Below are 27,278 nucleotides of genomic sequence, written 5' to 3' on the forward strand. Positions count from 1 at the left end.
GAGTGTGAGGATGGATTTGGCTTCGTGCAGGCAGCACGACAATATTGAACAAAATAAAAAGCTGACATAAGAGTTTCATGTCAAAATGTAGTTGCTGCAAGATAATGCATATAGAAGATTTTTTAAAATTGAGTTGTTCATAGATTTGGTTCAGTGTATAGAAGCTGGGATTTTCAGATCTGTGCTCTGGGTCTCAGGCCATGTCAGCTGAGGGCTATTTAAAGTTATAGACCATGTCTGGCGTGGCCCAGGGCAGTGGTGTCTTCACCATATAGATTCCTGAAGTTGGGGTGCTTATAGAAGTGCTCATTCTGTTCCCATGTAGTGCTTTAAATAGCTCAACACATCACTGTTATTCCAGTGCTGCACATTCCAACTCCATCTGAGCAAGCAGGGGAGAGATTTTTGGCTGCCAGGTATCTCACAGTGGGAGCATCTCACTGCTTTCATCATCTCCTCCAGCCATCACTGCTGTGCCCTCCTGCACGGGGGAAGGGACCGCTGTGTTTGGGGGGTGTCTAAGGGGGTTTCCCTGCTACCTCAACCTGTATTTATAATTTACAGCAAGGAGTTTGCAGGTTTTAGTTCTTTCAGCCTTTCTCCCCAGGTGGCCAGCAAGCTATCCTGGGCTGTGCTGTCACCTGATGCAAACTCACCCCTTGCTGGCACGTCCCGCATCCGGTCCCCACGGGACAGCGGTGCCACCCCCCATGGACGTGACAATATTTCGGCTTCTGGAGGTCGCTATTTTTGCGCGGTGGTGACGGCGAGGTTGGCCCCGCTCCTGCCTGTGCGGGGGTGCGGCCGGCGCCACCTGACCCCGGCGGCGGTGGTGACAGCGGTGACACAGTGGTGACAGTGGTGGTGGCAGCGCTCGCTGCGGATCCCGCTCCCCGCGGCAGCAGCAGCAGCGCTCCTGCGGGAATTGCTCCTCTGGAAGGGAATTAATGCAGGAATGCCCGAAGATACAGGTACGGTGTGGTGACTCCGCATTCTGGTCAGCCTAGACCTGAAATGACTCGTTTTTCACCTGGGGCTGTGGTAACTAAATCACTGATGCTGCCGTGAGAATAGCAACTCGGTGTTTATCTGGAAACACAGCAGAGTGGGGAAAGATGGTTAAAGGTTTATTGTAAATCGTGCTTTGTGTTCTTTTAATTATATGAATGATGATTTGGAAATGATACTGATTCTGGTAGTTAGCTGACAGCTCAATTTGAAAACTTTCTGCGTTTTGTTTTTTTTTTTAAATTGATATTGACTTCAGAGTTTATGTTAGACTACAATGTGAAAATAGCCCCTATTTCTTTATGCACATATCTTGGAGTATTGTTTCTAATCCTATCTCATTGCAATCTGCCTAAACCTGTACAAAAATAGCCTTTACAATACTGCAGTAGCAGTTATTCAAACTCAGCAGAGATTTTTATGAGCTGTGTTTGAATTCAGTAAACATTTTATTATAATAATGAGGGCAGGAGGTTAGCTTATGCTAGGTTTGTTTATGTGATATGAATTTAGCACAGAGCATATGGTGAGATTTTAAACTATTGTGTGAATACTTGAGCTGTGTTGCATCTCTCGTGCATGGTTTATTCACATGCTGTTGGATAACACCTCTCTATTGCCCCTGGTCCCAGAAACTCTGTAATTGGTGGTAAAAGCAGAGGTCAGCTCAGCTGTGCTGTGTGCCTGCCCTGTATCAGCTGTGGGTTTCTGTTTTGATGATGATGAGTAGGAGTGCTGGAAAAAGCATGCCTTGGAAAGGCACTGTAGGAGGGGTTGCTTTTATGTAGTAGAAGCAGGTATCCATTTCAAAAAGGAACACAATTCTTGGAGCATTTTACTTTGTATTTTTGGACAGTGTGAAAGAATTACTTTGAGACATATTGATGTATAGATTTACCGAATTTGGTGAATATTTTTTCTTATAATACAGGAACTAAAGAGAGAAGTAACAGTGCTTTGCTGTAGGAGCTACCACAGAGGTCTTGGAAAGAGCAGCGAGCACTTCTGGGGAGATGCTCAGACCCTCTTGGTGCAGAGAAGCACTATTGGGAAAGGGAGTGAGTGTGTGTGCTGGCCTGGGGACACCTGAGCCCTCTGTGTGGTCAGCTGGAGGGCTTGAGGGACGATGTAATATGGACATTGACAGCAAAACTTCTTTCCCTTTATCCTCCTGATCTTCTGGTTTCTCATGAGACATACAGAGGAGCAGGCATCTTATTGAGAAGGCACCATAAAGCAGGGAAACACATTTGTAAAGTCACTTAACACAAGGTGCTAATTGAGAAACAGGGTAAACCAGATTACCACCAGTTACTTAATGTTCTGTTTCAGAACATCTAACATCTCTATTCCTTAGGCAGGGCTGGGGCCAGGGAATTGCTCTTCCCCACTGCTGAGTGGGGTTGGCAGGATGGATGGGAAGAGCTTTTGCAGTTCCCATTACACAATTATTCTTTTTCTCATCTTTTCTGTGGAAAGGACCAATGGGGTTTCAGGCCCCCAGAAGGCTCCATAATGAATCACTGGTTCTTGGGGGGAAAAAACCCAACCAAACCCTTATCTAAATTGAATGTACAGCTGACACCCATGTAGTTCTCTGGTCACTGCATGTATTACTGTATTATGTATTTCTGTGTTATTCTCACATCAGCACAGCTCCTTGTCACTGGATTTTAAACAGACACAAGACAGGGAGAGGGCAGGGGCCACCTCTGCAGTGGGAATAACGCTTCACTGGGATATAGAGAAGCACTTAAATGCTTCTTTTCTTTAAGAAAAATCTATCAGATCTTTAAAAACATCTGTATGTTTTTAAATTCAACCCTGAGTGTTTTGACTCATTTGACACAAGCAGGGTTTGTTAAAACAACAACTTAAACTCCAATCCCTAATTCCAGCAGTACTTGTGTGCATCTTCTTTAATCCTGCTCCAGGAAGATTGCAAATTTAATTCCCCTCTGGGCTGCTGTGAACCTCACCCATCCCAAGTCACTTGATACAGCATAACAGCAATCAATAATTTTGTCCTGTTTCTCAAATACTTAGTGACTAAATGGCATTTGGGTCCCATATGTGTTTATTTTGATTTTCAGTAGCCACCTGTAACTATAGAGATGAAAGGTTTGAGTGTCAACACAAAGATAATTTGCTGGTAATTCCTTCTTGCAGAATAACATCCCTTACCAGTGCTGTGTGGTTTTAGTTCAGAGTTGCAATGTGGCCTTTGCCTTTGTTGAAAAAGCTGAACGTTATTATGAACTAAACAGCTTATAATTACAGTTTGAAATATTGATGTCTAATATTTTTCCAGTCAAAAATATGTTTTCGTCTCATGAAGCAAAAGGTGGTGGATTTATAGAGGAGCCTGTAGTGCTGATAGTTGCTAAAGAAAACTGTTGTATCTTTTCTACTGATGGAGGGTTGCTGTTGCAGGCCAATGATACTTTTTTTGTATGAGCCTGAAATGAAAGGCTTGCACTTTTTTATGCCAACCTCCAGAACACAATGATAAAACCACCAGAACAACCCACAGAAAGGACAGGGAAGGCGTCCCCCACCCCCCCAGGCCCTTTGTTTTTCCTTTCAGTGTTGCCTTTAGGCTCTGGTTCTGCACTATCCTTCCAGGATCCTTGGTGAGGAATTACCAAGGAATTACTGCTTTCCCTCCATTGAGAGGTAATTGAGGGTGTTGCAAATATTAGGAATAAAATTTCTTTTCTCATGAATATTGTGTCTCCACTCAAATTCCATCTTTCTTTAGATTACAGTACTCTTTAAAATGTCAGCATCACAGACGGACAGGTTGGATGGGGCTTTGAGCAACATAGTAGAGGAAGGTGTCCCTGCCAATGCAGGATGGTTGGAACTAGGTGACCTTTAATGTCCCTTCCAACCCAAATCATTCAAGGATTCTGAGAATATGCTATCAAATTGTGTCATTTGGCCCTCTATCATTTTGGGCTTCTTTAATCACCAAGAGCAGGAAATCTATTAAACTGTCTTTTTTAGAACAGAGTTAAATAATGTGACACAAATGAGTTATGTGGCCTTAATTATGCCTGTATAGTAAACAAAGAAAGTAGAAGTCTTTATTATTAACCTTCATAGTTGAGGTTTGATTCCAGATTAAATGTGCATTCTTAAGCATGACACTCTTAATTTTCAGTACTTGATTTCGAACCTCAGAAATGGCTTCTGTAGGTTCCTGTGCAGAGTTGAAACAAAACACAACAAACTGGAAAAAGCTTTAGGGCGGTGTTGAATTCTGCAGTTTCTGGACATGTTTCTTCATCAGGTCTGTAATCTGCCATGAAGGTTTCTCATTTAGCTGTTGGAGAGCCTGATAGCAAAGGTGTTTGTTGTCTTCTGCACAGACCAGTCCTAGACTGGCTCTTTTGCCAAGAGTTTGATTTCTCTCAGCAGTTTGCTTGCAGCAGAGAGGAGGTGACATCTTCTATCCCAGGCTTCTGAGCAGAGCATGACCAGGGACTTGGGAATCCTCTCCCTTCTGTCACCACCATCAGCTTGTCTTGCTCCGCTTCCAAAGCCTTCCTGTCCCACCCAAATCTTTTCCTTATGTCTGGCACCTTAACCCAGTCCCCAGAGCTGTTAAATCCTACTTAGTCTAGCAATGATAAAGGAGCTGGGCTTAGTCAAAGAGATGGGTTTTTTACCATAAACTGTGCATTTTGGATCCAGTGTACCTGTCACAGTGTTCACCAAGGTCAGGCTGCAGATTTTGATCCAAATACTTCCAAAAGCAAGCTGCTCTGCTTTCTTTTTAATTTGAAAACCAATATATTGTATACTAACCTTTTTTCCCCTTTATAAAAAACTTAAACATTTTGTCTGAAATTTTCCCTGGAGAAGTAAGTTTGAGATCATCAAATGCAAGTAATGTTCATGTGAATGGTTAAAGTTTGGCAAAGCTCTCAGGCAAATACTGTGATTCTTAGGGATGGTCCTGTGTAGGGCCAAGAGTTATACTTGATGATCCCTGCCAGTCCCTTCCAGCTCAGGATATTCTGTGACTCTGCAAAAGTTATAAGCACGCTGAAAACATCATTTTACAGCAGCCATAAGATGTGTAATGCAGCTTTAATGATAAGCAATGCCACTGTCCCTCCTTCCCCATGGTACATGCAGCAAGTGCATGTCTAGAGTAAGCAGTATAGAAGTGAGCCTGAGGAGTTTATCTTATTTGACAATTCTTCAGCAAACTGTTGCTGGTTAATGTGCCCCACTTGGTCCAGAGCTAAGCAGAATTATCTGCTGTGTAGCCTGGTGGAGACAGGCTGAGTCCTGACATCAGAGATGTGTGAGCACTGGACAGTTGGCAAGAATATTGGCAGTAATGTCCCCAGCAGACAAGTCTTGCACAAAGAAGTCCTGTGGAAACTGTGGAAATCGTTCATTCCTTGCCAGTTTTTGTCCTTGTCAAAAAGTGAGTGCAGTCAGATCCTTTTAGGGTTTAAGGATTAATGAGGATACCTCGGCTGGAGCAGAAGATAGTCTGGGAGAAAGGCAAATTTAGAGGAATCAAGTATTCAGTTGCATTTTGGTTTAGAAAAAGTAGCATAAAGTTAAGAAGGAAATTTCTACAAATTGGGGTAAAATGGAAGCATTTAGTTTTTAATGAACTCTAGTTAGTTATGATCTGATGAGTAGTCTCAGATCATTGTGTTCCATCAGTAATTATTTCACTGATTAAATATGTTGATTTTTTTTTGTGCTGCTTTGAAGACTGATTTTGATACATTAAGACATAAAGGTAGAATGCTGAAAATTGCCGTGTAAACTTATCTCCTTAAATATGGTTTGAAATGCAAGTTGAAATGTGAAGTTCCCTAATGGAATTAGTTTCTCAGAATTGTCTGCAGTTGAAATTTCAACCTAAACCATATTATGTGTCAATGTCTTAAAATGCAAACTAATATGTGATTAATTATATGATTTTGTTGTGCTAGATGGAAGGGTAAGTGATTCAAACTGTCTTCAGAAGGACCTCTTTGTAATGATCTCAGAGGCACTGTATTCCCACTGGGGTTTTGTGTGAAATACTTAGTAGCTCAGTTCTGAACTGAGAGAAAAGAAAAATAATTACTTCTTTGTCTGCAGTGTATATTTTAAATATGCTTTGTGTTACTTCAAAATTATTAGAAAAATTGCTGAAGAAATTTCAAAGAAGAATTTTTAAAAAACCTAAATATTTCCTTTTAAAATTTCCTTTATAGCCGAGTTACTGAGTTTTTAATTCCAAACCTTAATTTAGAGACACAGAGGGAAGGAAATGTGTGAAGTCCTGCTCTGTAGCTCTGGACACTGAGCACCAAATACATAATGGGAAACAAATTCATCTATTTTTTCTCACATTTTCGGTTTGCAACCATTGCCAGAAACAGAAAAAAAACCCAACTTTGCAACAATTTTCAGTGTTCTTCTGCTTTGCAAAAAATGCAGCACTGGACTCCCAGGGGCAAGAAAGCAAGTAGAAAAGCAGTGTTTTCTCTGGAAATGGGGGGCTGCTGTCCCTTTAGGGAAGGGGGATGTTTGGGGGGGTGGGCTGCCCCTGGCAGGGCTCTGGCTCCTCCTGGCGCTGCTCTGCTCTGGGCTGGAATTCCTGAGCCTGGAATTCCTGAGCTGGGTTTCTGTGCCCTGTGGGACTCAGCACAGCATGGGCTGGCAGCTTTCTGTGCTGGCCAGGCACAGATGCCTCTGGAGAGATGCTGCTCTGAAAGGCTGGAACAGGGGAATAGTTGAGTGTGAGGAAAAGTCAGTTGTTTAATTGTTCCAATCAGAATTTTATATTTCAAATGTGACTGTTCAGGCCCAAATGTTCTGGCTATGGTCAGCTCCTTTTAAGTCAAGTCTTTCATGAATTATATGCTACAAATTTGATACTTGTTAGCAAATCTGGAGAGAGCAAACCTTTATTTACAGTTGCACTTTCAGCTGCTATTCTAGTAACTAACTCAGGAAAATACTTTGTTTTGGTTTCTTACAGGGTTGATTCTTTTTCAGGGTGGGTCGTTTGTTTTGGGCAGGTTACAGTACAGGGAGATTCTTGTGTCAGAAGTAAAGTATTGCAAAGTTCAGTTTCCTCTGTTTTTATTTGAGGAATAAATCAGACCCTCATAGTAGCCTGAAGGATCTGTACTTCTTGCTCTGTGTAAGTTTGAGCATCTGCCTTTCTGTAAACTTCAGTTGCCTGTCATGCTTATATTGTTTTTATTGGAGATGTCCTTAATTATAACCAGGCCTTCAGTAATTGCTCCAAAGTTCACAATGCCTTGAGCAGGACTTTTTGACCATCACAGAATGTGTAATTTTAGCAGACAAGGCAGAATGCTGGTGGGTGGTGAATAATGTCATGAGAAGCTCAAGCCCATATATCTTCTGGGGAAAAAAAAAAACCAAACCACTTTGGTCGCAGGAGTAGAAAGTGCTGTTTTGGGTAAAACTTGCAGCAAGTCCCCTGGAACAGTGTGTGGGAGGGAAGCTTAGCATCTTACTGAAATACTGACTCCTTCAACTCAGTGGATGTGGAAAAGCCTTTTTTGCTTAAGCCTATTGCTGTATGAGATGGTAATGGTTGCTCCGTCTTGACTGGTTGGTTGGTGAGTTTATTTTGTAGCTAAAATTTAAACAAAATCACTTTGAAATAAGCAATCCAGCCTTTGTAGTAAGCATGCCAGATTACAGAAGAAAATGTCATTAAATGTGTCATTTACTTGAAATGCTTTATAAGCTTTCCTGTTATTGGTTCTTCACCCAGGGAAAAAGCCAGATGTGTTGAGTTACAGTACAGCTCCTGTATAATTAACTGCCTTGATGTTTCCTCTCTGGACTCCTAAGTACACTGTGATAAAATATTGATGCAAGTGCTGCAGCAGGACTGCAAGAATAAGGTCATATCTCACCTGTTCCACATAACACATTGAGATGCCAACTTATCTCATCAACAGCACAATAAATGCAATTTCTAATTTACATCACAAGATGGCAGCAAATTTTTAATTCACTTAATTTTCACTAACCTAGATTAACCTAACTTCTTGAAATTGTGGTTTCCTTACAAAATGACAGAAAACTTTGGTTAATGGTCAGATACGTGTGCGATTTACAGGGATGTCAATGTTTCAGAAGCATTCAAAACATCTACAGAGCTGTATTTCTGCATCAAAATCAAAAGGCACAAAAAAAAGGCATTTACTATGAATTTTAAAGATCAGTAGCTCACAGTGTAAGAGTTACCAAGTGCCATTAAAGATATTTTGAATTAAAACTATAGCTTTTATCTATATTATTTGATTTCTTGAAGAGAAAATATGACAAAGCATTTTTTGAAATTCAGGCAGAGGCTCTCAAGACTTGATCATGTGGATTCTTTCTTCTAAAAGGAATTCTGATTGATGTTTGAAGTGTGTTCAGTCAAAAGCTTTCAAAGTTATGAAATAACAGGGTTGGCTCGGCTCATTTTGGCAGATCTTTTCTCCTGTGCTGGCCAATCCCAGAAGTTAAAATTTTAGTCTGCTTGAGCTGATTTGTCTAGGTGTTAATTGTCATTGCTTGTAGATCTTACAGAAGATGCATCTATGGCCTTTAAAATGCTCTACTTTTTGTTTTCCCCTGCAGTTTCACAACCACAGGCTGTACATAGCCAGCTGGAGAAGCCATCCAGTACTGCAATTCTCTGCAATACCTGTGGAAAACCATGCAAAGGAGAAGTTTTGAGAGTTCAGAACAAATATTTCCATATTAAATGCTTTGTTTGCAAAGGTAAGTGTAACTGCTGCTTCTATGAGTAGGGCATTAGCAATGGTGTGTGGCTTAATGACCCTGCAAACTTCACAAACATATTTTACAATCCAATCCATGCCTGAAAGGGTTTACTGTGAAATCCCTGACTCCTTACTGTAAGATAATAAACAACCTAAGTCCCAAAACTGGAGAATGTTTTCAGTGGATATAAAGCTGTTTCTATCCATATTGGAGTTTACTGTAGATTTGGGATGTCAGGAAGAAGAGCACTTTGGGAGAACAGTGCAGGGCTAGGAGAGGATGAACATTTGCAAAGAAACTCGGAGGTTCCCTCTCTCCCAGCTCTTCTATGCATGCTGTAGGGTGCACCATGGCCACATCTGTCCAGGTTCTCTTGTGTTGGACTGTGATATTTAAATTCCAGTGTGACCCGCTGTGCTTTTCCATTTTTTGGGGGGAATGGCTTGGTTTGCTCCAGGTTGGTGCCTGGTGATCTAATATTGTCACATGAATAGCAGAAGGATGGTCACAGGAAAAGGGAATTATCTGATACAACACCCCTTCCGTAGATACTTGCTTGTTTAAAAACCTGTCTGGAAGCTGCTAAAATCTAGTTTGTTTTAAATGTACAGGTGCATAAATGTTAACTGATGTCGACTGAACAACCTGCTTACCTCCATTATTAGCCAGTGCTTCAAATGACATTTATTAATCCTTGTAGCCCAGTCTAGAAACATGAGCATGTCTCTGGTTCTAGATGTTACTGTAACTATTCCTACTCCTCTTTAGAGGAAATACTAGAAAGAAAATTGTCACTCTCTGTTAGCAATACTGATATTTTTTTAAATCCAGTGGGATTGAGTACATACTATTAAAAACTGAGGCAATCTTTAATGAGTTAGGACTAAATGTTCAGCTCAATAATTGTGTTCTTTGCAAAATTGCACCACAAGCAAAATAAGCATACAGCACTTTCCTAAACAGCAAAAATATTTTGGTCATCTATTCAGAAGAGATTAGTATTTAAAGCAGACCACAGCCCATACATTCATCTTTTAAGTTCTTTTAAAGCCAGCTGTTCTTATGGCAAATTTCACTGTTATATCAGTTTTTCAGACCTAGCTCAGGAAAAGAGCAGCTGATCTGTTATTCAGGAGTCTTGTTGCATACATGAACCAGTAACATTCTGGTATTTAGTCCATATTATTATCTTTATGAAGTCCAAGCCCCCTTTATTTTTAATAGATTTGCTATGAGAAAAGACAGATTCTGCAGAGAGAGTAAGACAGAATTGTACATCCAATTTTTTGTTTTATAGGCCACCTCCATTTAGATGCTGCCAGGTCACCAGCAAATGCAGCGTATGGTCACTCAACCGATTCACTGATCCCAAATTTAGGCAGTGCTGAGGACTTTTTCCCACCCCCATGCAGAGGAAGACGATGAATGCACTGTAGAATTACATTGCCCCAATCTGTCTGTAAGAGATAAGAAGGAGTTTGTTCTGCTTCTGGCAGATCTTGGATAAAATGAAGAAAAAATCATAATGTCAACGAGGTAGCAGGGTAGCATCTGTCAGCCACCTGTCAGTCTCTCAGCTGGCAGGAGAGTGTCAGAGGTGTGCTGAAAGTGCTGCTAGGTGTCAAGGCTCTTGGACTCCTCCTTACTAATCATTTTGCTGAGTTTGCCCACATGATTGCTTCGAGGGTTTTCTCTCATTATTTATATGCCTTAATTTCTTTTATCAGCTTTCAAGGGTTTCCATCCATTTTTCTGGCATTCTTCTGGTATCCGTTTTTGTTTTGTTTCTGGGCTTTATTTGTTACTTAAGAAGCATAAGTTGCTTTGTAATATGGATTTGCCATATTTTAGGTGTGAAGAGCTTTGGAGCAAGCAGAGCACTGAATATACATTTCTCTACATGCATAAAAGGAGAAAAAGCAGGTTAGGCAAATGTGACTTTGATTTTTAAATTAATGGATGAAGGAATAAAATGGTATTCAGTTCTGATCAGTCAGTCTGCTTTCAGCCTTGGAGGTGAGTTTTGTGCCATGACCTCTGCTGTGCACAGGCAGGGTGATGATGGTGGGAATGTATTTATCTTAATGTTGATTCCTCCCTGTGGTGCATTTATTTCAATGCTGCTCAGCAATGCAGTTTTTCCTGTCCTCATGCACCAAAGATAGCACATGGAACGAGGCTGTGTGTCCAGCATGCAGGACTGTCCAGGACAGATAATCCCATGTGTGGGCTGGCTGCATTGCCCTGCTAAGATGCCTGCCTGCTTGCTTGACTGCCTCTGTATTAAATCATCTTGTAGCCTGCATCAGAAAACATGTAATATTTATAAAGCTGCAGGAAATTTTGGTTCCTCTGTCAGAATTTATGGTTGTAGAGTGGTGGAAATTGCAAACTGATAAGAATGACAAATAGAGGTAAATGAGGTCTGTTTGAATGACCTCATCAGTGACAGATGATCTTACACTGGAAGAAGTTACACCTTTTTGAATATGTGTGAAATTTGAAACTAATTCTTTGATAGTTTTGGATTAATTATGAGGTTTCAGAGGGTCAAATACATTGGATTCTCTATTTCTACCCTTTTTTCTTTATTAGGGTAGAAAGGCAGTTTTGTGTATTGTCATACTTTTGTCTGATTATTCATAGAATGGTTTGGGTTGGAAAGGACCTTAAAGATCACCTCATTCCAACTCTCCTGCCATGAGGAAGGACACCTTCAACTAGACCAGGATGCTCAAAGCCCCATCCAGCCTTGGGCACTTCCAGGGGTGGGGCAGCCACAACTTTTCTGGGCAACCTTGAGAATTTCAGAATGGTAACAGCAACTATATAGATGCCTTTTGTATTCAAAGTAAATTACATAACCAAGGAAGGTTAGGATAAAGTCACTAATTTCCATGCAGTTCTTCCTTCATTCCCATCCAGTTCTTCTTTCATTCCCCAGATAATACTTCTAAACAATTCAAAGTTTTTAAAAGGCAAACAACTCCTTTATTATCCAAGACTAAGAGACACATCCAGATTAAAAAATTTAACCAGCAGTATTGGGAGCATCTGCTAGTTCTGCTCAGTAGCAAAGTATAATAGGACCTAGGGAGGTAAATAGACATTATAAATAAGGTTTATAGTCATATCTATTAAAATTTGTTATTTCCTGTTCAGCTGCAGAACTAATCTGCTAATAAAATTCCATAGGGAACATGCCATCTAACCTCACTTCAAATTTTTACTTAATTTTAGTTTAAAATATATGCTATTTTAATCAGGTTTTGTAGAAGTACTGTTATGATGAAGCTGATATCTTTGATATAGCAAGTTAGAGTTTCATCAGACTTCAAGGGCTTTGGTTCCCATGTTAGCTAATTCCTTTTTTATTTGTTACCACTGTAATAAAAGTGTTAAGGACTGTAATTAAAAGCCCTGCAATAAACTATTTATGACTTAGAATGTCAAACTAAAAAAAAGTGTTGAATATAAAATATTCTGAGGGTGTCTGTCAGGTCAGAACTGCATTTAATGGAGTGGATGGTATTAGACAAATATTAACTTGGAGCTTGCTTACGGCTGTGATTGAGTAGACCCAGTAGAGAGACAGGTTAGCATAGAAATGTAGATAGGAAGATGCAGGTGCTGTAATTATATTATCTTGGGTAGCCTCTTAGATCGTTGATAATGATAGAAATTACCCTGTTTCATTAGTATTTAATTTTCTGCATTTTGATAGTATCCTAATATTTCCAGAATTGCAGTGACCAATTTAAACAGGAGAACCTGTACCATCTTGCTAAAGAGTGTTCTTTGTACATATGTGAGAAGAACTATAACTCGCATCTCTGTCCTTTCCTGGTTTGTCTTGATGAAAGGAAATAAACTTCCAGTTTGAGCCACAGAGGTAAAAACATGACCTATGTGCTATACCTGCTTCATTGTATCTTGTTTTACCCCTAATCAAAATTCTCCTGATTGCTGTCTTGTTATGGGTGCAGCACATGCAGTCTTCCTGTTGGCACAGCTAGCAGTTGCAAGTATACTTTTTCTCCCATTAATTTCCATGGTTTTTTTTTTTTTAATAATCTGCTAGAATTAATCACATCTTCACCTTAGAATGGGGTATGGGGTTCTGGGGATTAGTGTTTCTGTGACCCTGCAGTGTCCTGGGAATTGTGAAAAAGCCCAGGTCTGGATATATCACTTTTATACTATTTTCTCAGTAGAACATGCAGCAGAACCCAAAGTTATATAATTTATTGGGAAGTCCTATTAATGGGAAGGGCTAAGACAAAGTGTTCAGTGAAAATATTAAAAACATGGAGTAACTTGGCAATAGGAGTTATTTCTTTGTTAGATCAAATGCATTTGCTAGGATATAAATAAGTTCTCAGCTACACTGAGTAATCTGAGGGACTCACATTTGAGCATAGCTACAGGAGGTTTCACATTTCAAAATGGGAGTCACTTACGGGAAGCTCATTTGTAAGATTGCCCAGTCCCAGATTTTGCCAGGGAGTAGCAATTTCTGGTATTTCTGCTGTCATGGGCACTGGGGATTAGTGTAGGGACTCTTATTCATCAGGCACTCTCAGCAATGTGTCCAGCACTTCCTGAGTCCTGCAGGAGTTCGCAATCCCTGATCATATTAACAGGAAAAACTGTTTCCAGTGTAAAGCTCACCAAGGTTGCAGAGTGTGGTAGGTTTAGGGCTGCCTTACCAATATCATGTTAGCTTGTAATGTTTTATTTCACTGAAATGATGATGATGATAATAATGATCACTTTTGCTGGTGCAAAAGTAATTTAATGTATCGGCAAATGATTCTATGTTGTAGTTTTGAAACCTGAACTTTAAAATTTTTAATCTAATTTTATAAAAACAGCTCAATAATTACAGCACAAGCAAATTTTGGTCAGTTAGTTAACTTGCACCATCACAAAGTAATGGATAATTTTCCTTTTTTTATAATCATGTTCTTGTTGCAACCTTTCTTTGCATTCATTAAGAACTTTCTGCAGCCCCTCACATCCTGGCCACACACCGATCAAACCAGCACTCTAGCAACGTGGCATATATGTTTCAACCAGAGTCTGATGAATCCTTTTTTAAGACTATCTTTCATGAATTTAATAAATACATTATATTAGTAAAGCATGGTGAAATGGGAGGACTCATGGTTACGAGTACTGGTAAAGGAATATCTTAATAACATTCAATAGAAGGTAGCTAACTACCCACCAAAGGAGGCCAAACCTCTGTTGCTTTTGTTTTCCAATTTATTTGCTCTTATTTGCATCCTTCTAGTCATTTTAGTTATAATAGAAAGGTAAATACTCATTAGAGGATAGGATTTTCAAATCTATGTAAGCTTTACTGGCAGTACAGATACTATTCATATAAAAAAATTTTGAACATTATACATAGTTTCAACCCACTTTAGATAATGTCACAGAATTATTATTATTTAAAAAAGCCCTCAATTACTCAAGCTGTCTCTTGGTGTAAGGCTTTTCCTGTGCAAAAAAGAAGTCAGTGCAAGGATGCCTTTATGCAGGGGACTTGCAGACTGTGTGATGCTCTTTCCCTTGAGGACACAGCAGGGATACAGCAGCACTCTGGAGTAGCTACTGGGCATTTCAGTGCACTAAGGTGATGTGATGCCTGTATTGAGACCCAGAGAGAGTTGTTGCCTAAAATTCATCACTGCCACAGTGGTGTTATTCCACCTCCCACTTGCTGCAACTCATTAACACGAGGCCATCTGCCATATCTGTGAATAGAGCAGGGACTTCATTTGCAAACCTGGAACTGGCACCAAAAGCACTGTTAAAAAAAAATCTGAAAATATTTGGTGTTGTTGCTTTGCATGTTGGGTTCTTTTGGGTTACGGCTTTTATTGTTTTTAAAAACCTCTTTTAATTAGTCTGGCTAATGACAGCAGTATTTTATAATAGACACTGAAGGTGTTAATAGGTTCAAAATGGGTTAAAACACATTACCCTGTTTCTTAAATTTCTTTAGCATACTTGTAAATTTTAAATAACCAGATTGAGTTCTTAAAATAAGAAATTAGTATAAATGAGACATTTTTTCCAGTTTTTCTGGGGATTATTTTGGTAGTTTGAAACAGCCACAACAAGGGGACCTTGTTCCACCCCTAAGACTCTGGGAGAGCTTTTATAGGGCAGTAACCCCATAAGCTATCTCTAAGCTATTGGAAAACTATGCTCTCCAGAAGGAAAATGGAAATATACTTTCTAATGAAAAATTACTCAATGTGTAGTTCCCATTTATTATAGGAGTCAAGGTACATAGTGCACGGGAAACTTCCAAAACTCTCCTTCATTTTAATTGCTACACTCTAATGTTTTGTCAATCTCGGAAGAGTATTCCGAGTCTCAAAGGGTTTTTCTGCACTGAAGTGTTTACTCCACAAATTAATTTGTGGGCATCACAGCCAGTGTAGCCAGGGAGCTTGTGTAGGTGCTGTTCTCTTTATCCTGTATAGCTTTATCAGTGCTACATATGCATGGTGAGGTGTAAGATATACCCCCACAGTTCTCTGTATCTTTTCTGCTCCCGAACATTGCTGGTTTTCTTCCATCAGACATGTCTGCCTTCCTGCATTTCCTGGTTGGAAGCTGGAGAAGAGACCAGCGGGTCTGTCCAGGACTTTTCTGGGGCTGCATGCTGCTTTTGTTTGCCCTGGATAGTAAAAAACGAGGTGTCATTCAAGTCCTTGAGATAACAGATGGTATTTTGGATATTATTGCTAATGCACTGCCAATGACTGACAGGCTTGAGTGTTCTTGATTTCACAGATGTGTTTGGAAAGACAGTTGATATGATCATTTGTGCACAGAAGAGTGATTGGATTGTATGGTTTATATACCCCATTGCAAGGTTCCTTCTGTCTTACTGCTGCTCACCGATAGACTGAAGGTTCAGGTGTGAATTGACTAAGAGATGATATCCCCATGCCAGTATTTGTATGGCCAGCAAACTTGGAAAGGCTTCCCCAAAAGCTTTGTGAAAAGCTTATGTGGACTTACTGCACCAGACCATGCAAGGAGGAGTATCAGAGTCACAGCCATCTGCTGGAAATGAGCTTAGACTGCTGCAGATTCATTGCAGTTCAGTTTGAACTTCAGTCAGAGCTGTAGCGCTGGAAGTTTGCCAGGTGGTTCTGATTCCTTCTCACAGGCATAGTGGCCAGGAGAAATGTTCTACACATGATCATGGGCTTTTGGAGAATGGCATCCCAGACTTCATGTATGGTGGTGTATGAATACCTACAATTTAGCTGCCAAAAGAGAATAATATCAGCAGTGTCATTCTTGGGATCGTGGTCAGCCAGCAGCATCCATGTCATGGATGGAGGAAAATACCAAAGTGGACATAAAACCACAGTGCTGAGGGAGAAAAACTTTATTTAACTTACATCAGGAAGAAAATGGGAGGGAGAAATATAGATTTGATATGTGCAGTAACATGTAAGGAAACCACTTGATTGTCTGGTATGTTGGCAGCAGAACAGCACTGCTGGGCTGAGCAGAAGTGCAGTGGCTGCTGCAGCCTGCTGCAATGTGCAGCAGCACAGAGACCATAGCATCCCCCAAGCAGCTCAGGGCACAGCTGGTTTTTAGACCCAGCATGCAGCCAAAAAATTAATCTAATTTCAGTAGGCTCATTTGCCAGCACAGAAAACAGATGAATTTTATATTTGTACACTGCAAATGGAGTACTGATGGCATACAGTAGGGGAATAGCAATGTGCTTAAAGTGCATTGATTAATTGATTTACTGCTATTTATTTTTATAAAATCATAGCATAATGGGAGGCATTTAAAGGTCATCTAGTCCAAACTCCCCTGGAATGAACAGCAATATCTTCAACCAAATCAGTTTGTTCAGGGCTCTGTCCAAGCTGACTTTAAATGTTTCCAGAGATGGACAACCTGTTCCAGTGTCTCACCAGCCTCACTTAAAAAAAGGTCTTCCATATATCCTAAATTGCACCTATTTTAGCTGAAAACCATTACCATTGCACACTGCATAAATTCCAGTGCTTTGGGTGCTGTTGCAGACACCGTGCTAGGGAAAAAAGTAGTCAGTTTCTAAACCTGTAGAGGAACCCCTCACATCTATATGTGAAGTACTTTGGTGTCAGGTAACTGCAAACTGTCGTGAAAAGTAGAATTATCCAGCTGTAAGAGAAGCCACCCTGAGATACTCTCCCTAAAAATGGTGTGGATATTTGTCGCTCTGAAGTTCCATAGCACATCCAGGTTACTGGCTTGCCTCTAACTATCATAAGAGACAAACACTTATTCACTACTTTAAAATTCCTCCTAAAGCTTATAACTGCTCAGGAAAAGGCAGTTTTCTTTGCCTTATATGCAAGGTAATTCCAAGACAAGAAGATGAGTTACTCTGTGTTAGTCTCTTCATTAATATAATTACTGTTTTCAGTGCTTTTCTCTTCTCACCAAGATGAACTCCAGAAGCTGTTGAAAACTGTTTCTAGGTTAAAAATAGCCCTTCCTCCAGATACTCCTTTTGGAAGACAAATGCTAGGTGGGAGTGGATGTGACACAATGCTAATTTCCTGTCCTAGGAGAGTAAGATCTGGTAGCTGCCTTCAGATATTCTGCCTAGACTTCCTCCAGCTTTCATTTCCCAGTTTTTTGTCTCTGTAGCATCATCTCAGGTGGGCAGTGTCTGTGTCCACATAAGTAGCTAGCAAGGGGCACAGCATCTCACCTGAGGGAAGGCCAGTGGGTCTCTCTTCAGAGCTGCTCTTCTCAGCTTTAAACCATGACTGTTTTAATATCCAAGCCAGTATTTAGCTGGAATCCTTATGTTTTTCTCTGGTCAGCTGGGTGTCAAGTTGAAGTGGATCAGATGGTTCAGAGAGTGAAGGAGCAGGCAAGGATTTGTGGCTCAAGGTATGGCCAGTGGACACCTGGTGGTGATGCTCATTCAGCCACTCTTTGCATAGGGGGAGGCTGAAGTGATGGTGGTGCAGGAAGGAGTCTGGTGAGAGGATGCTGAGCTCACTTTTATTTTGAAATCCCAATAACTTGTTTTTCTGTCTCTCTTTAGGAGAGCTTTAGTGACAGAATAAGAGGCCAATACCCTCAGGGTGAGACAGAGTGCCCCCAAATGCCAAACTGTTGCTGATCCCACATGCCCCAAAGCCTGCACCAGGCCTCTCTTAGCCACAGTGAGACAGAGCTGGCCTGGCTTCCATTTAGACTATAAAAACAGATTTGCTTGTGCTTATCTCTCATTTTAACAGGTGAACAGGGACAAAAGTGCACAACAGAGCAGTGCAAATAATTTGTGGCTACGCTATCAAGTCATCTTGCTCTGGTGATGGAAGCCCAGCTGCAAGTCCCTGTGTGATGGTGCCCAGCAGAATGTGTTGGCCAGTGCCTGTTCTGTAGCTCCAAGTGGCTCTTAGTGCCTTTTTCTAGGTGCACTGCAGTTAGGTGTGCCACTACCAGCATAAAGAAACATATTTAGGGACATAGCCCCTCCCTCCTCTTTTCATAAATGCAGTTGTGTCCTTTTAACTTTTTTCTTTAATGATCCACTTTACAAGTTCAAACACTGTATGATGCAATTTGGAGCTGCTCTGGGGCATCAGTTTCAGCTCAGCATGCTGCTCAGCATCATCCTGAATCCATAGCTGAGCTCTGCTTCTGTGACACCAGTAGGTAGCTGAAATATATAGGCTGAAAGAAACTCGTGATATCCAGCAAGTTGTGCCAGATTTTTGGAAAGTCTGTTCAAAAAGCCTGTCCTTTGTAAAAATGAGAGCATGGGTGAGAAAGAGAAATGCTAAAGCAAATGTGTGAAGCCTGTGAGATAGAGAACATGAACAATGTATTCCAGTATAAATAATCTAATCCATGTTGTCCATGACACATGGAATATAATTAGGATTATTTTGAATTATAGAAAAGATCAGAACCCATAATTCTTCAGTTCTTGACCATGCACTAATACAGTTCTAGCATGATGGTTGTTTTCTGACTCCTAGCAGTCAGGGCCATCTCCAGGGAGAATGATGAGCACTGAAATCCCACACAGGGATGAGTTCTCAGAGGGTTCAAGGAGAGCCTTGGGCCCAGGCCTCCTGTGCTACAGTTAACAAAGACTATAGAAGTGGGAGGGTGATTGGATGTAATTTTGAATGAATGATCTGGATCCTCTGCTTTCTTGGAGTTTCTGTGCTGTATGTGTTGCCTTGTGCCTTGGGCACCTCTCTTGGACTCTTTTCTTGTAGTTTAGGTGCAAGATGACTGATTCTGACACTGCAAACATGCTTGGGTGCGAGTTGCCAGGCTTTACATTTAGAAACCAAAGTGCCTGTGCACTCTCAGGTACCTAAGTGTAAATCTCAATCTGCAATTTTACAGGCGTGGATACTTCTGCTATTTTGGGACCAAGGCACTGAGCAACTCTGCAATGTTTAGTCCTTGCAACCCAAATTTAATAAGCAACATTCTCACTCCTTTTCTGTGGGCTGTATGTGAGTAGTGGCACTGCTGTGGTTCAGCATGGTTTGACTGTAAACACCATTTGCTGATGGGAACACATTCCCACGTGAACATCCCCAGGAGCAGAAGTGTGTAGTAACAAGTGTGGTGCTGTGACTTGCGCTAAAGGAGTAGTCAACACAGCAGCAGAATCACCACTTTGAAGTCCAGTTCTCTTTTAAATCAAGTCGGATCTGTTTTCAAAGATCCTGGCCAATGTGGTTGATGGTTATGTTCTACATGTCTGCTCTTTCTGTATGACTTCACCAGACCATAGTATCTCTCCCATCTTATATGTTCTCAAAATTCCAGCCTAGCTCTGCCCCTGGTGCAACAAAGAAAACTCCTGAACAGACTCACAAGCCTTTGGTTAATCAACTTTAACCCTTTCCTACAGGTTTAATTTAAAAAAATAGAAATTTACATTTAGGATTAAAACCTTACTTTTGCCAGGAGCAGATGAACCTGGAGGTGCCTCCAGTCATATGTGATGAGTGGTGTTCATCAGGTAAACATGAGAGGTGCTTTAAACTGATTTAACTTGTGAAAATTTGCAGCAGTTGCCATGAGCATCAGCCCCCGTGTTTAGAGACAGCACTAGTTAACCCTTTTGTGTCCAGCAGGAATATCAAACACCTGCAATCTGTCAGAGATGTTTCTTTGCAACACTGGTGCTTTAGATTTTAAAGATTTATACTCTTTATGCGTTTCTTTTAACTTGTTACGTATGTTAGATGTTGTATATGGTAAGCCTGAACTCAACTCCTACAGACTTTAACTTTGTACTCACAGCTGCTGCACTGAAGTTCTGACATTAAATAAGTCCAGGCTATTAGTGTCCAAAATACATGACAGATGTAATTTACTGTAAGAGTAGTGTCTTTCAGATGCACATCTACTCTGTGATCATCAGCCCATACACTGAAGTGCTTAAATACTCCACTATGAACTGTTCAGATCACAGGTGAAAGATCAGCCCAATTTTAAAACATTGTTTCTTGCTTTCTGAGTCTGCCTTTTCTCTTTCTGCAGCTTGTGGATGTGACCTGGCTCAAGGAGGATTTTTTGTGAGACAGGGAGACTACATCTGTACTTTGGACTACCAGAGACTCTATGGCACACGCTGCTTCAGTTGTGATGAATTCATTGAGGGAGAAGTGGTCTCGGCACTGGGCAAAACCTATCACCCAGACTGTTTTGTGTGTGCTGTCTGCAGGTAGGTTTTCGACATGAAGTTGTGTTTCTTTCAGGTGCCAGAATGCCCTGAATGCCAGGCATTCTAATCTATAGCCTAGAGACAAGGTTTTCTTTTACTCACGCCTTAAAAAATTGCAGAATTAAAAAGAAAAAAAAATAAGTAATTTTGAGTGCCTCCCTTTCTTCCAAATGTATTTTTCTTTTTTATGTTATCTTATGCGTGATGTTTTCAAAGTACTTTAGAAACTTCCAGTGTCTTCGTTGTGTTTTACCCCAAGTACTGCTTAATTTCTCTGGTATCTGCTGTTTCATTTCTTGGCCTGAATTTACAAAGAATTTCAGTGCCAGTGGCTGAATCCTCAGCAGGATACTACTAGAGCCCAGTGTAGTTCAGTGGGATCATTTCCCACATGGGTCCCAAACTCAGCAATACAAGGGACTGATGTAATTTTGACCTGCATTTTAATCCTCTTGTGTAGAAATAGCACAAACACATCTATTGAGGACTTCATAAAAAAGCTTGAAGTGCACTAAACCTTCAGAAAACACACTGTTTTAGCAGTTTGGAGTAAATTGAAATGCTGCCATAGTTAGTTTCTAAACCAGTAGAGGAACCCTTCTCATCTATATGTGAAGTATTTTGGTGTCAGGTAACTGCAAACTGTTGTGAAAAGTAGAATTATCCAGCTGCAAGAGAAGCCACCCTGAGATACTCTCCCTAAAAATGGTGTGGATATTGTCCCTCTCAAGTCCCATAGCACATCCAGGTTACTGGCTTGCTTCTAAATATCATAAGAATAAGAGACAAACACTTATTCACATATTATATATGAAGTATTTTCTCTGGCTAGATCTGAGCTTTGAGGAGTACAAGAAAAGTGACCCCACTTTGAAAGGGTTTCAGAGCCCCAGGAGGGCTGGTGCAGCACAGCTCAGGTGCTCTGTGTGCTGCTGCCTCATGCAGGTGACTGTGCAATCCCAAACCAGCATGGCCAGGCCACTGTGGCTGTCTGCCAGCCCAGCCTGCCCTGCCCATGGAGTTCAGAGATCTTCCTGGGTTGATGCAGGAGCAGGACATCAAATCCCAGAGCAGCTGTGGCTCCTGACAGAATCTCAATTAAATAAAGCAGTTGCACAAATACTAATGATAGCTGTGATAGAGGGGAGACTCTGAGATGGACAAGCCTTTATTATATTAAATTCTGTCTAAGTTCTGATCCGTTTAATAGGCAATTTTTCCTTTTGGATGCTTAAAACAAATGTGGAGAGTAAAGATAAGAAAAATCCTAAAATCCTTTTCCTGTTTTATTTTTTCTTTTAATAGTAAAGGAAAATGACTTCAAGTGTATCTCATTAATTAACTGCTGGCTGCACATGCTATTGGCCTGCAGCCTGGCAGTATTACATCTTTTTTAGAGATGAGCAGAGCTAATTTTTGGTACCTTTATTCTCAGTACAAGTTCTGTAAAGTGAGGTACTTCTTCATTTAGGAGAAATCAAAAAACTGGTTGATTCCATTTTTCTGGCTAAACATGCTTGTATCCTCAGTCACACCACTAGAGCTTAGCAGAAATGTATTTAACTGTCTATTATTGCACTTAGAAACTACCTACCTTGGGTTTCAGGCCATTGGAAATACCAGCTCCTGCTTTATTTAGTTGTTCAGTAGAGACACCCGGATCTGCTTCTGTTGCTTTTCTTGGAAGGACACACAAATTCATATTGTCTTCATCAGAGCCAGCAAATGCCCTGCTGACTAGCAGGATTCAATTAGTGTCTCCCAGGGGGGTTGTAACACTGATTTGTGGTGCAGAGCAGCAGAAGAATCCTGTCATGTGTTTATATGCTTTAAATCAGCTTCAATTACCCCTGTCATTGCAAGCCAGACATAACCTGTGTTTTTTATGGGGAAGGTTGTCCTATCTAAACATCATCAGCATTTATTTTATTGAGTGATAGCTTCAGTAAAAATAAGGTTGGTAGGCTGTAAAGACATGTTGTTCAAGCCAAAAGAAGCCTGTTTGTTTTTTAAGAAACAGTAATGATAAAAGCAGGGGGGGGAATGGTGTAAAGCTCTCTGCCTTGATATCTTCCTTGGTGAGAAGAGTCAGGAGAACCATTTGTGCCCTTGTTTTTTACAGATGGGCAGAAACCTTAAATACTGCACCAAGGCATGCTGTCAATAGTAGTTGATGGATGATGCCAACTGAATTTGGCATCACCTTTTACAGCCAGACTTTAGTGTGGGTGCTGTGTTAGAAATCTAACCTCCAGAATGGTGTGAATTTGAGAGGTGGTGACTGCTTGCCTGCCATTGGGGCTGATCCTGCTCTCGTGGAAACCAAGCCAGGCCCTTACCATCTTCAGCATGAAAACACTGGCAGCAGAAGGCATTTTGCACTCATGACACATTTCTCCAGAATGCTGCAGGATCATTAAAATTCTTTTAAATGAGCACTTCTGCAACCCCTATTTCTGTAGCTGCTGATGTAACACTTCTGAACTGTTTCTGCATTGCATAGTAAACCAGTGCCAGTAGCAAGTCCTTTTTTTCCTCCTTATTTTCAGAGAAGATAAGGTTTGCATGGAAACATGTGAGAAGTGTATGGTAGCAGCAGTGGGAAAACCTAGCTAGCAGGAGCAGTGGGAGAAAGTCAGCAATCCAAGCCCAGTTGTCTCCTGATATTACTACTGTAGGATGCCACATGGCCCAGTGTCACAGGGAGCTGTGTTCCTTGTACCCTCTGCACTGCATTTGTAACCTGCTGCCCTCCTCTGTGAAAAAGCTGGAGTGTCAGGAATGCAGCTCATCCCTGGGCATCTCTTGGGAGTCAGATGCAACTGCCCAGGGCTGCCACAAGCTAGAGTCTAAAAAAAATAAATTAATTAGTATTCAGAGAAAAACTGGTCGAAGTACAATATATTGTGCCATCCTACTTGATTGTTTCTCGCTATCTTGTGTTAACCAAATAGCTCTTAAAAATAAATCAGGTTTCAGTTGCGTGTTTGCTCTGCTGGAGTAAAGATTAAGGACTTAATCCCTTCTTCTTCCAGTGCTGTTCATAGTCTAGTGAAACCTTTTTTCTGCTGTGGTGTTCTGGGATGATAATGCCTAAAACTAGGAATGAGTGGAAGAATAACAACGTAGATTGAAAACTGTTGCAGATTAAATGCTTACTTTGAATTCCCAGGAAGTGGCTGAGCAATCTTCTTATAGCTTCATTAATTGGAAGGAGCTGTGTCCTCCAGAGGGCTGCCAAAGACATTTCCTTCAAAAGCTTCATGTGTTTGTAAAATGGAAATAGAAAGAGGGAGAAAATTGAGGCTGGCTGTAGCAATAGAAGCTTAATTTTATTAAAATTGTGCACATAGTTCTTACATGGCTGTTGTAGTCAGGACAGTTTGGCTCTTATGTAGGATGGGAAAGGGCAGGACATTGAGTCTTTCAGAAAGAAATGGGTTGTCATACCTGTGATAATGCTTTGAAAATGGAATTTTCAGATGTCTTAGTGTGTTAACAAGTCCTATAGATTTAGTAAGCATATATAAGATGTATGATCTGTCTAATGTGGTACCTAGAGTATGATTTCTGTTGCTTGTGGGCTGTATATTCACTGAATACTAAGAACTGGGATTTGATTTTATGGATGTTATTGTAATTAGTAAAGTTGGGGGGTTGGTGTTTATGTATCCAGTTGGAGGAGTGTATGTAATGGTTGCCCCTTTAGTTTCTGTATTCTTGTACCTAAAAGTTGGGAAAAAAAATTCTGGCATGTAAATGATAAAAAGAGGACAAGTTGACCCCTAGGTGGAGGATAGATTAGCACACACATCCCAGATTATTAAGGAAACAGGTTTGTGTTTACTTTACAGAATTTTTATATTTAAGTTTTAATGAGCTCAGGAAGTTTTCTTTTAAAACAGCATCTTGACAGAAACTGAATATGTGCCACGTAGAGGTGAATAGTATGTGGAGGGGAAAGAGGCAGATACATATTATCCAAGTTGTTGCCTGCCAAGTCAGCAATAAAAACCTCTTTCAACCTATTTGTATTTTTACCGTCTTCAAGAAGGTAATTCACTTTGGCCAGGCAGTTGAATATAAAAAAGTCAGAAAGTTTAAGTTATTTTCTTTTTTTCAGCAGAAGATTGTGTAGTCCTACATACATAACACTGCTACTTCTAGAAAGAACTGGCATCTTTTGTGTATGTATGTCTTTAGAAATTAGGATAATACTGAAAATTGAAAGTTCAAATTCAGTTTCTTTTTAAACATAGCAATCATTACAGACTTCTTTGAATATGCTAAATTTTTTATTTGCTCACTTTTTTTAGTGCTGCTGAATTTGGTTTCCACTTAAACAGTACCTGGTGCTTCTTAAGGCATCTCATGAAGTGGTCTTCATCTCACCACCAGTCACCCACTGAACACTTCTAGGTATTGTAGAAACCTACAGGGTGTTGAGCCCACGATTTTGCAATCAGCCTGAGTGTTCTTGGCATTTTGATTCTAAACCAAATATATGTATCAATATGTGGTTCTTCCTGAACAAAGGGGTGGTGGTGTGTTGCTCTTCAGGTTAAAGTGTGCTACTCTTTAGAGGAAGGGTCTGGAGTGCAAGTCCTGTGAGGAGCAGCTGGGGGTACTGGAGTTGTTTATCTGCAGAAAAGGAGGCTCAGAATAGGCTCTCTACAACTGCCTGAAAGGAGCCTGTAGTGAGCTTGGGGTCGGTTTATTCTCCCAGGCAATAGGACAAGGGGAAATGTTATTCCAAACAGCTTGTGTTGTGCCAAAGAAAGTTCAGATTGGATATCGGGAAAAGGTTCTTTGCTGAAAAGGGGGGTTAAGCATTGGAACAGGGTGCCCAGGGAAGTGATGGGGTCACCATCTCTGGCAGTGTTCATGAAATCAGCAGACATGGCACTATGTGATGACATGAGCATGGTGGAGTTTGGTCACAAAGATTGGACTTGATGATCTTGGAGGTCTGTTGCAAACCTAGTGATTCTGGGATTCTTTGGCTCTATATGGAGCATCCCTATAGCCCTAGAATAATGTAGGATGGAAAGGATTTGTGGTGGTCCTGTGGTCCAGCTCCTGGCTCAAAGCAAGTCCAATTTGAGTAGACAGCTGATGGCATTTCTTCAAAAAATTTCCAACAGACTCTGAACAGTGTGTTCCAGCATTCAACAAACTCATGGTAATTTTTTTTCCTTATATTGAGTTGACATTTCCCATGTTCCAGCTTATGTCTGCTGCCTCTTGTCCTTTCACTCTTTACCTCTGAGAAGAGCATGGTTTTCCAGTTTTGTGTAGATGTCATCAGGTAGTTTTAGACAGCAACACAATCTCCCCTGAGCAGATACATCTGCTGCAGCCCCTGCCTGCCCATGTGTCCTGTACTGCACTCTGAACCTGGGCACCTTCCCTCATCTCCCTCCAGCAAATCTTGTCCTGAGGAGCCCAAGATGGTGCCTGCTGCAGTCTCCTAAATTATGAACAGAGGGAAGATCACATCTCTCTGTCTGCTGGCTACACTAATGCCTCCCAGGAAGTGGCTATTCAGTTGCTGTGAGGATGTGCTGGTAACTCATGTCCAACATGGTATCCACTGAGACCCCACATCTTCACATGCTTTCCAGCTGGTTAACCCCTGTGGTGCACTGGTGCATGGGGCTGTTCCTCACCTCTTATAGGATTTAGCATTTTCCCTCACTGAAATTTGTGTAGATGGTAGATAGCACTCAATGTCCACTTTGTATCATCATTTTAATGATGGAGCACCTTGAGGGATGTGATTGTACCAGGTACAAGTTAGAGCAGAATTTGATCCTGCTGGTCCTTAGGATGCTGTCTGACATTACACCTGACCTGGTGAAACTGCAGCCACCTACTGACATGAATAGGTTTGCTCTCTCAACAGCCTGACCACAAGCTTGTCTTAATTTTCATATATCAAATTTAGTTGACTGCTCAGCCACAGAGTCAGATCAGCAATTTAAAGAATAGATGGGCATCCATTTGCTCTGGGAAAAAAAAAAGAAAACCAAAAAAACCCCACTTTCCTTTGTTCCTCCCAGAAAACTTGAATGACTTGCCCACAGCTGCATAGATTGAGGTGTGGTGCAGAGAAAGACAAAACCTTTTGGTTTCAACACACAGCCTGGATTAGGCTGACGGTGATTTAATGTTTTACAATATAGTTTTGTTGGTCACCTCCAGATTTTTTTTCTGGGTTTGCAAATACTGTAGGCAGGTGGATAAAACAAAATTTGTTGGGAAATGAATCATAGATGTATTAAAATTCTGCAAGTCATTTGAGAGAGCTGCTTTAAAAATGCTCTTAATTCTCATTTTAAAAATAGATAATCCAACTGTGAAAATCTCACTGAATATTTATTAAAGGATAAGTAGCTAATTAAAACCCTGTCCTGTTTTTTGCAATACCTAGCAGCGTTCAGTGGGTGACTGGTGGTGAGATGTCGTTGTATTTGAAGGCAGATATGCTGCTCTTAGCCTAAAATTCTATATATAGTCCTGCTCACAACTTACAGAGCTCAGAAACTGAAACCTTGTTAATTGGCTGTTGCCACCTTCTGTTGTGCCTTCACTCCTACTGGCACTGAAATTCTTGAGCAGAGCTGCTTGTGAAAGGGAGAGGTCAGCTGGTACAGGAAAACTGACAAATGTGTGGGGTATGAATTCTCAGTGAACAAGACAGTGAAACAAACTTTGAAACTTACTTATAGGT

At 40.8% G+C, this 27,278-nt stretch overlaps 1 protein-coding gene across 1 annotated transcript in view; it reads left to right on the top strand.

The window, feature by feature from the left end:
* The window catches only part of ABLIM2 (actin binding LIM protein family member 2), a 112,040-nt gene that overhangs the window by 9,487 nt on the left and 75,275 nt on the right, over positions 1 to 27,278 (top strand). Inside the window, exons 2-5 of the mRNA XM_030947423.1 lie at positions 608 to 841; positions 1,940 to 2,066; positions 8,584 to 8,787; positions 20,362 to 20,545. Of these exons, the coding sequence (XP_030803283.1) occupies positions 608 to 841; positions 1,940 to 2,066; positions 8,584 to 8,787; positions 20,362 to 20,545 (749 nt within the window). The remainder of the gene's footprint in view (positions 1 to 607; positions 842 to 1,939; positions 2,067 to 8,583; positions 8,788 to 20,361; positions 20,546 to 27,278) is intronic.

The sequence above is a fragment of the Camarhynchus parvulus genome, chromosome 4 (genome assembly GCF_901933205.1).
Source record: "Camarhynchus parvulus chromosome 4, STF_HiC, whole genome shotgun sequence".
Taxonomy (NCBI): Eukaryota; Metazoa; Chordata; class Aves; order Passeriformes; family Thraupidae; genus Camarhynchus; species Camarhynchus parvulus.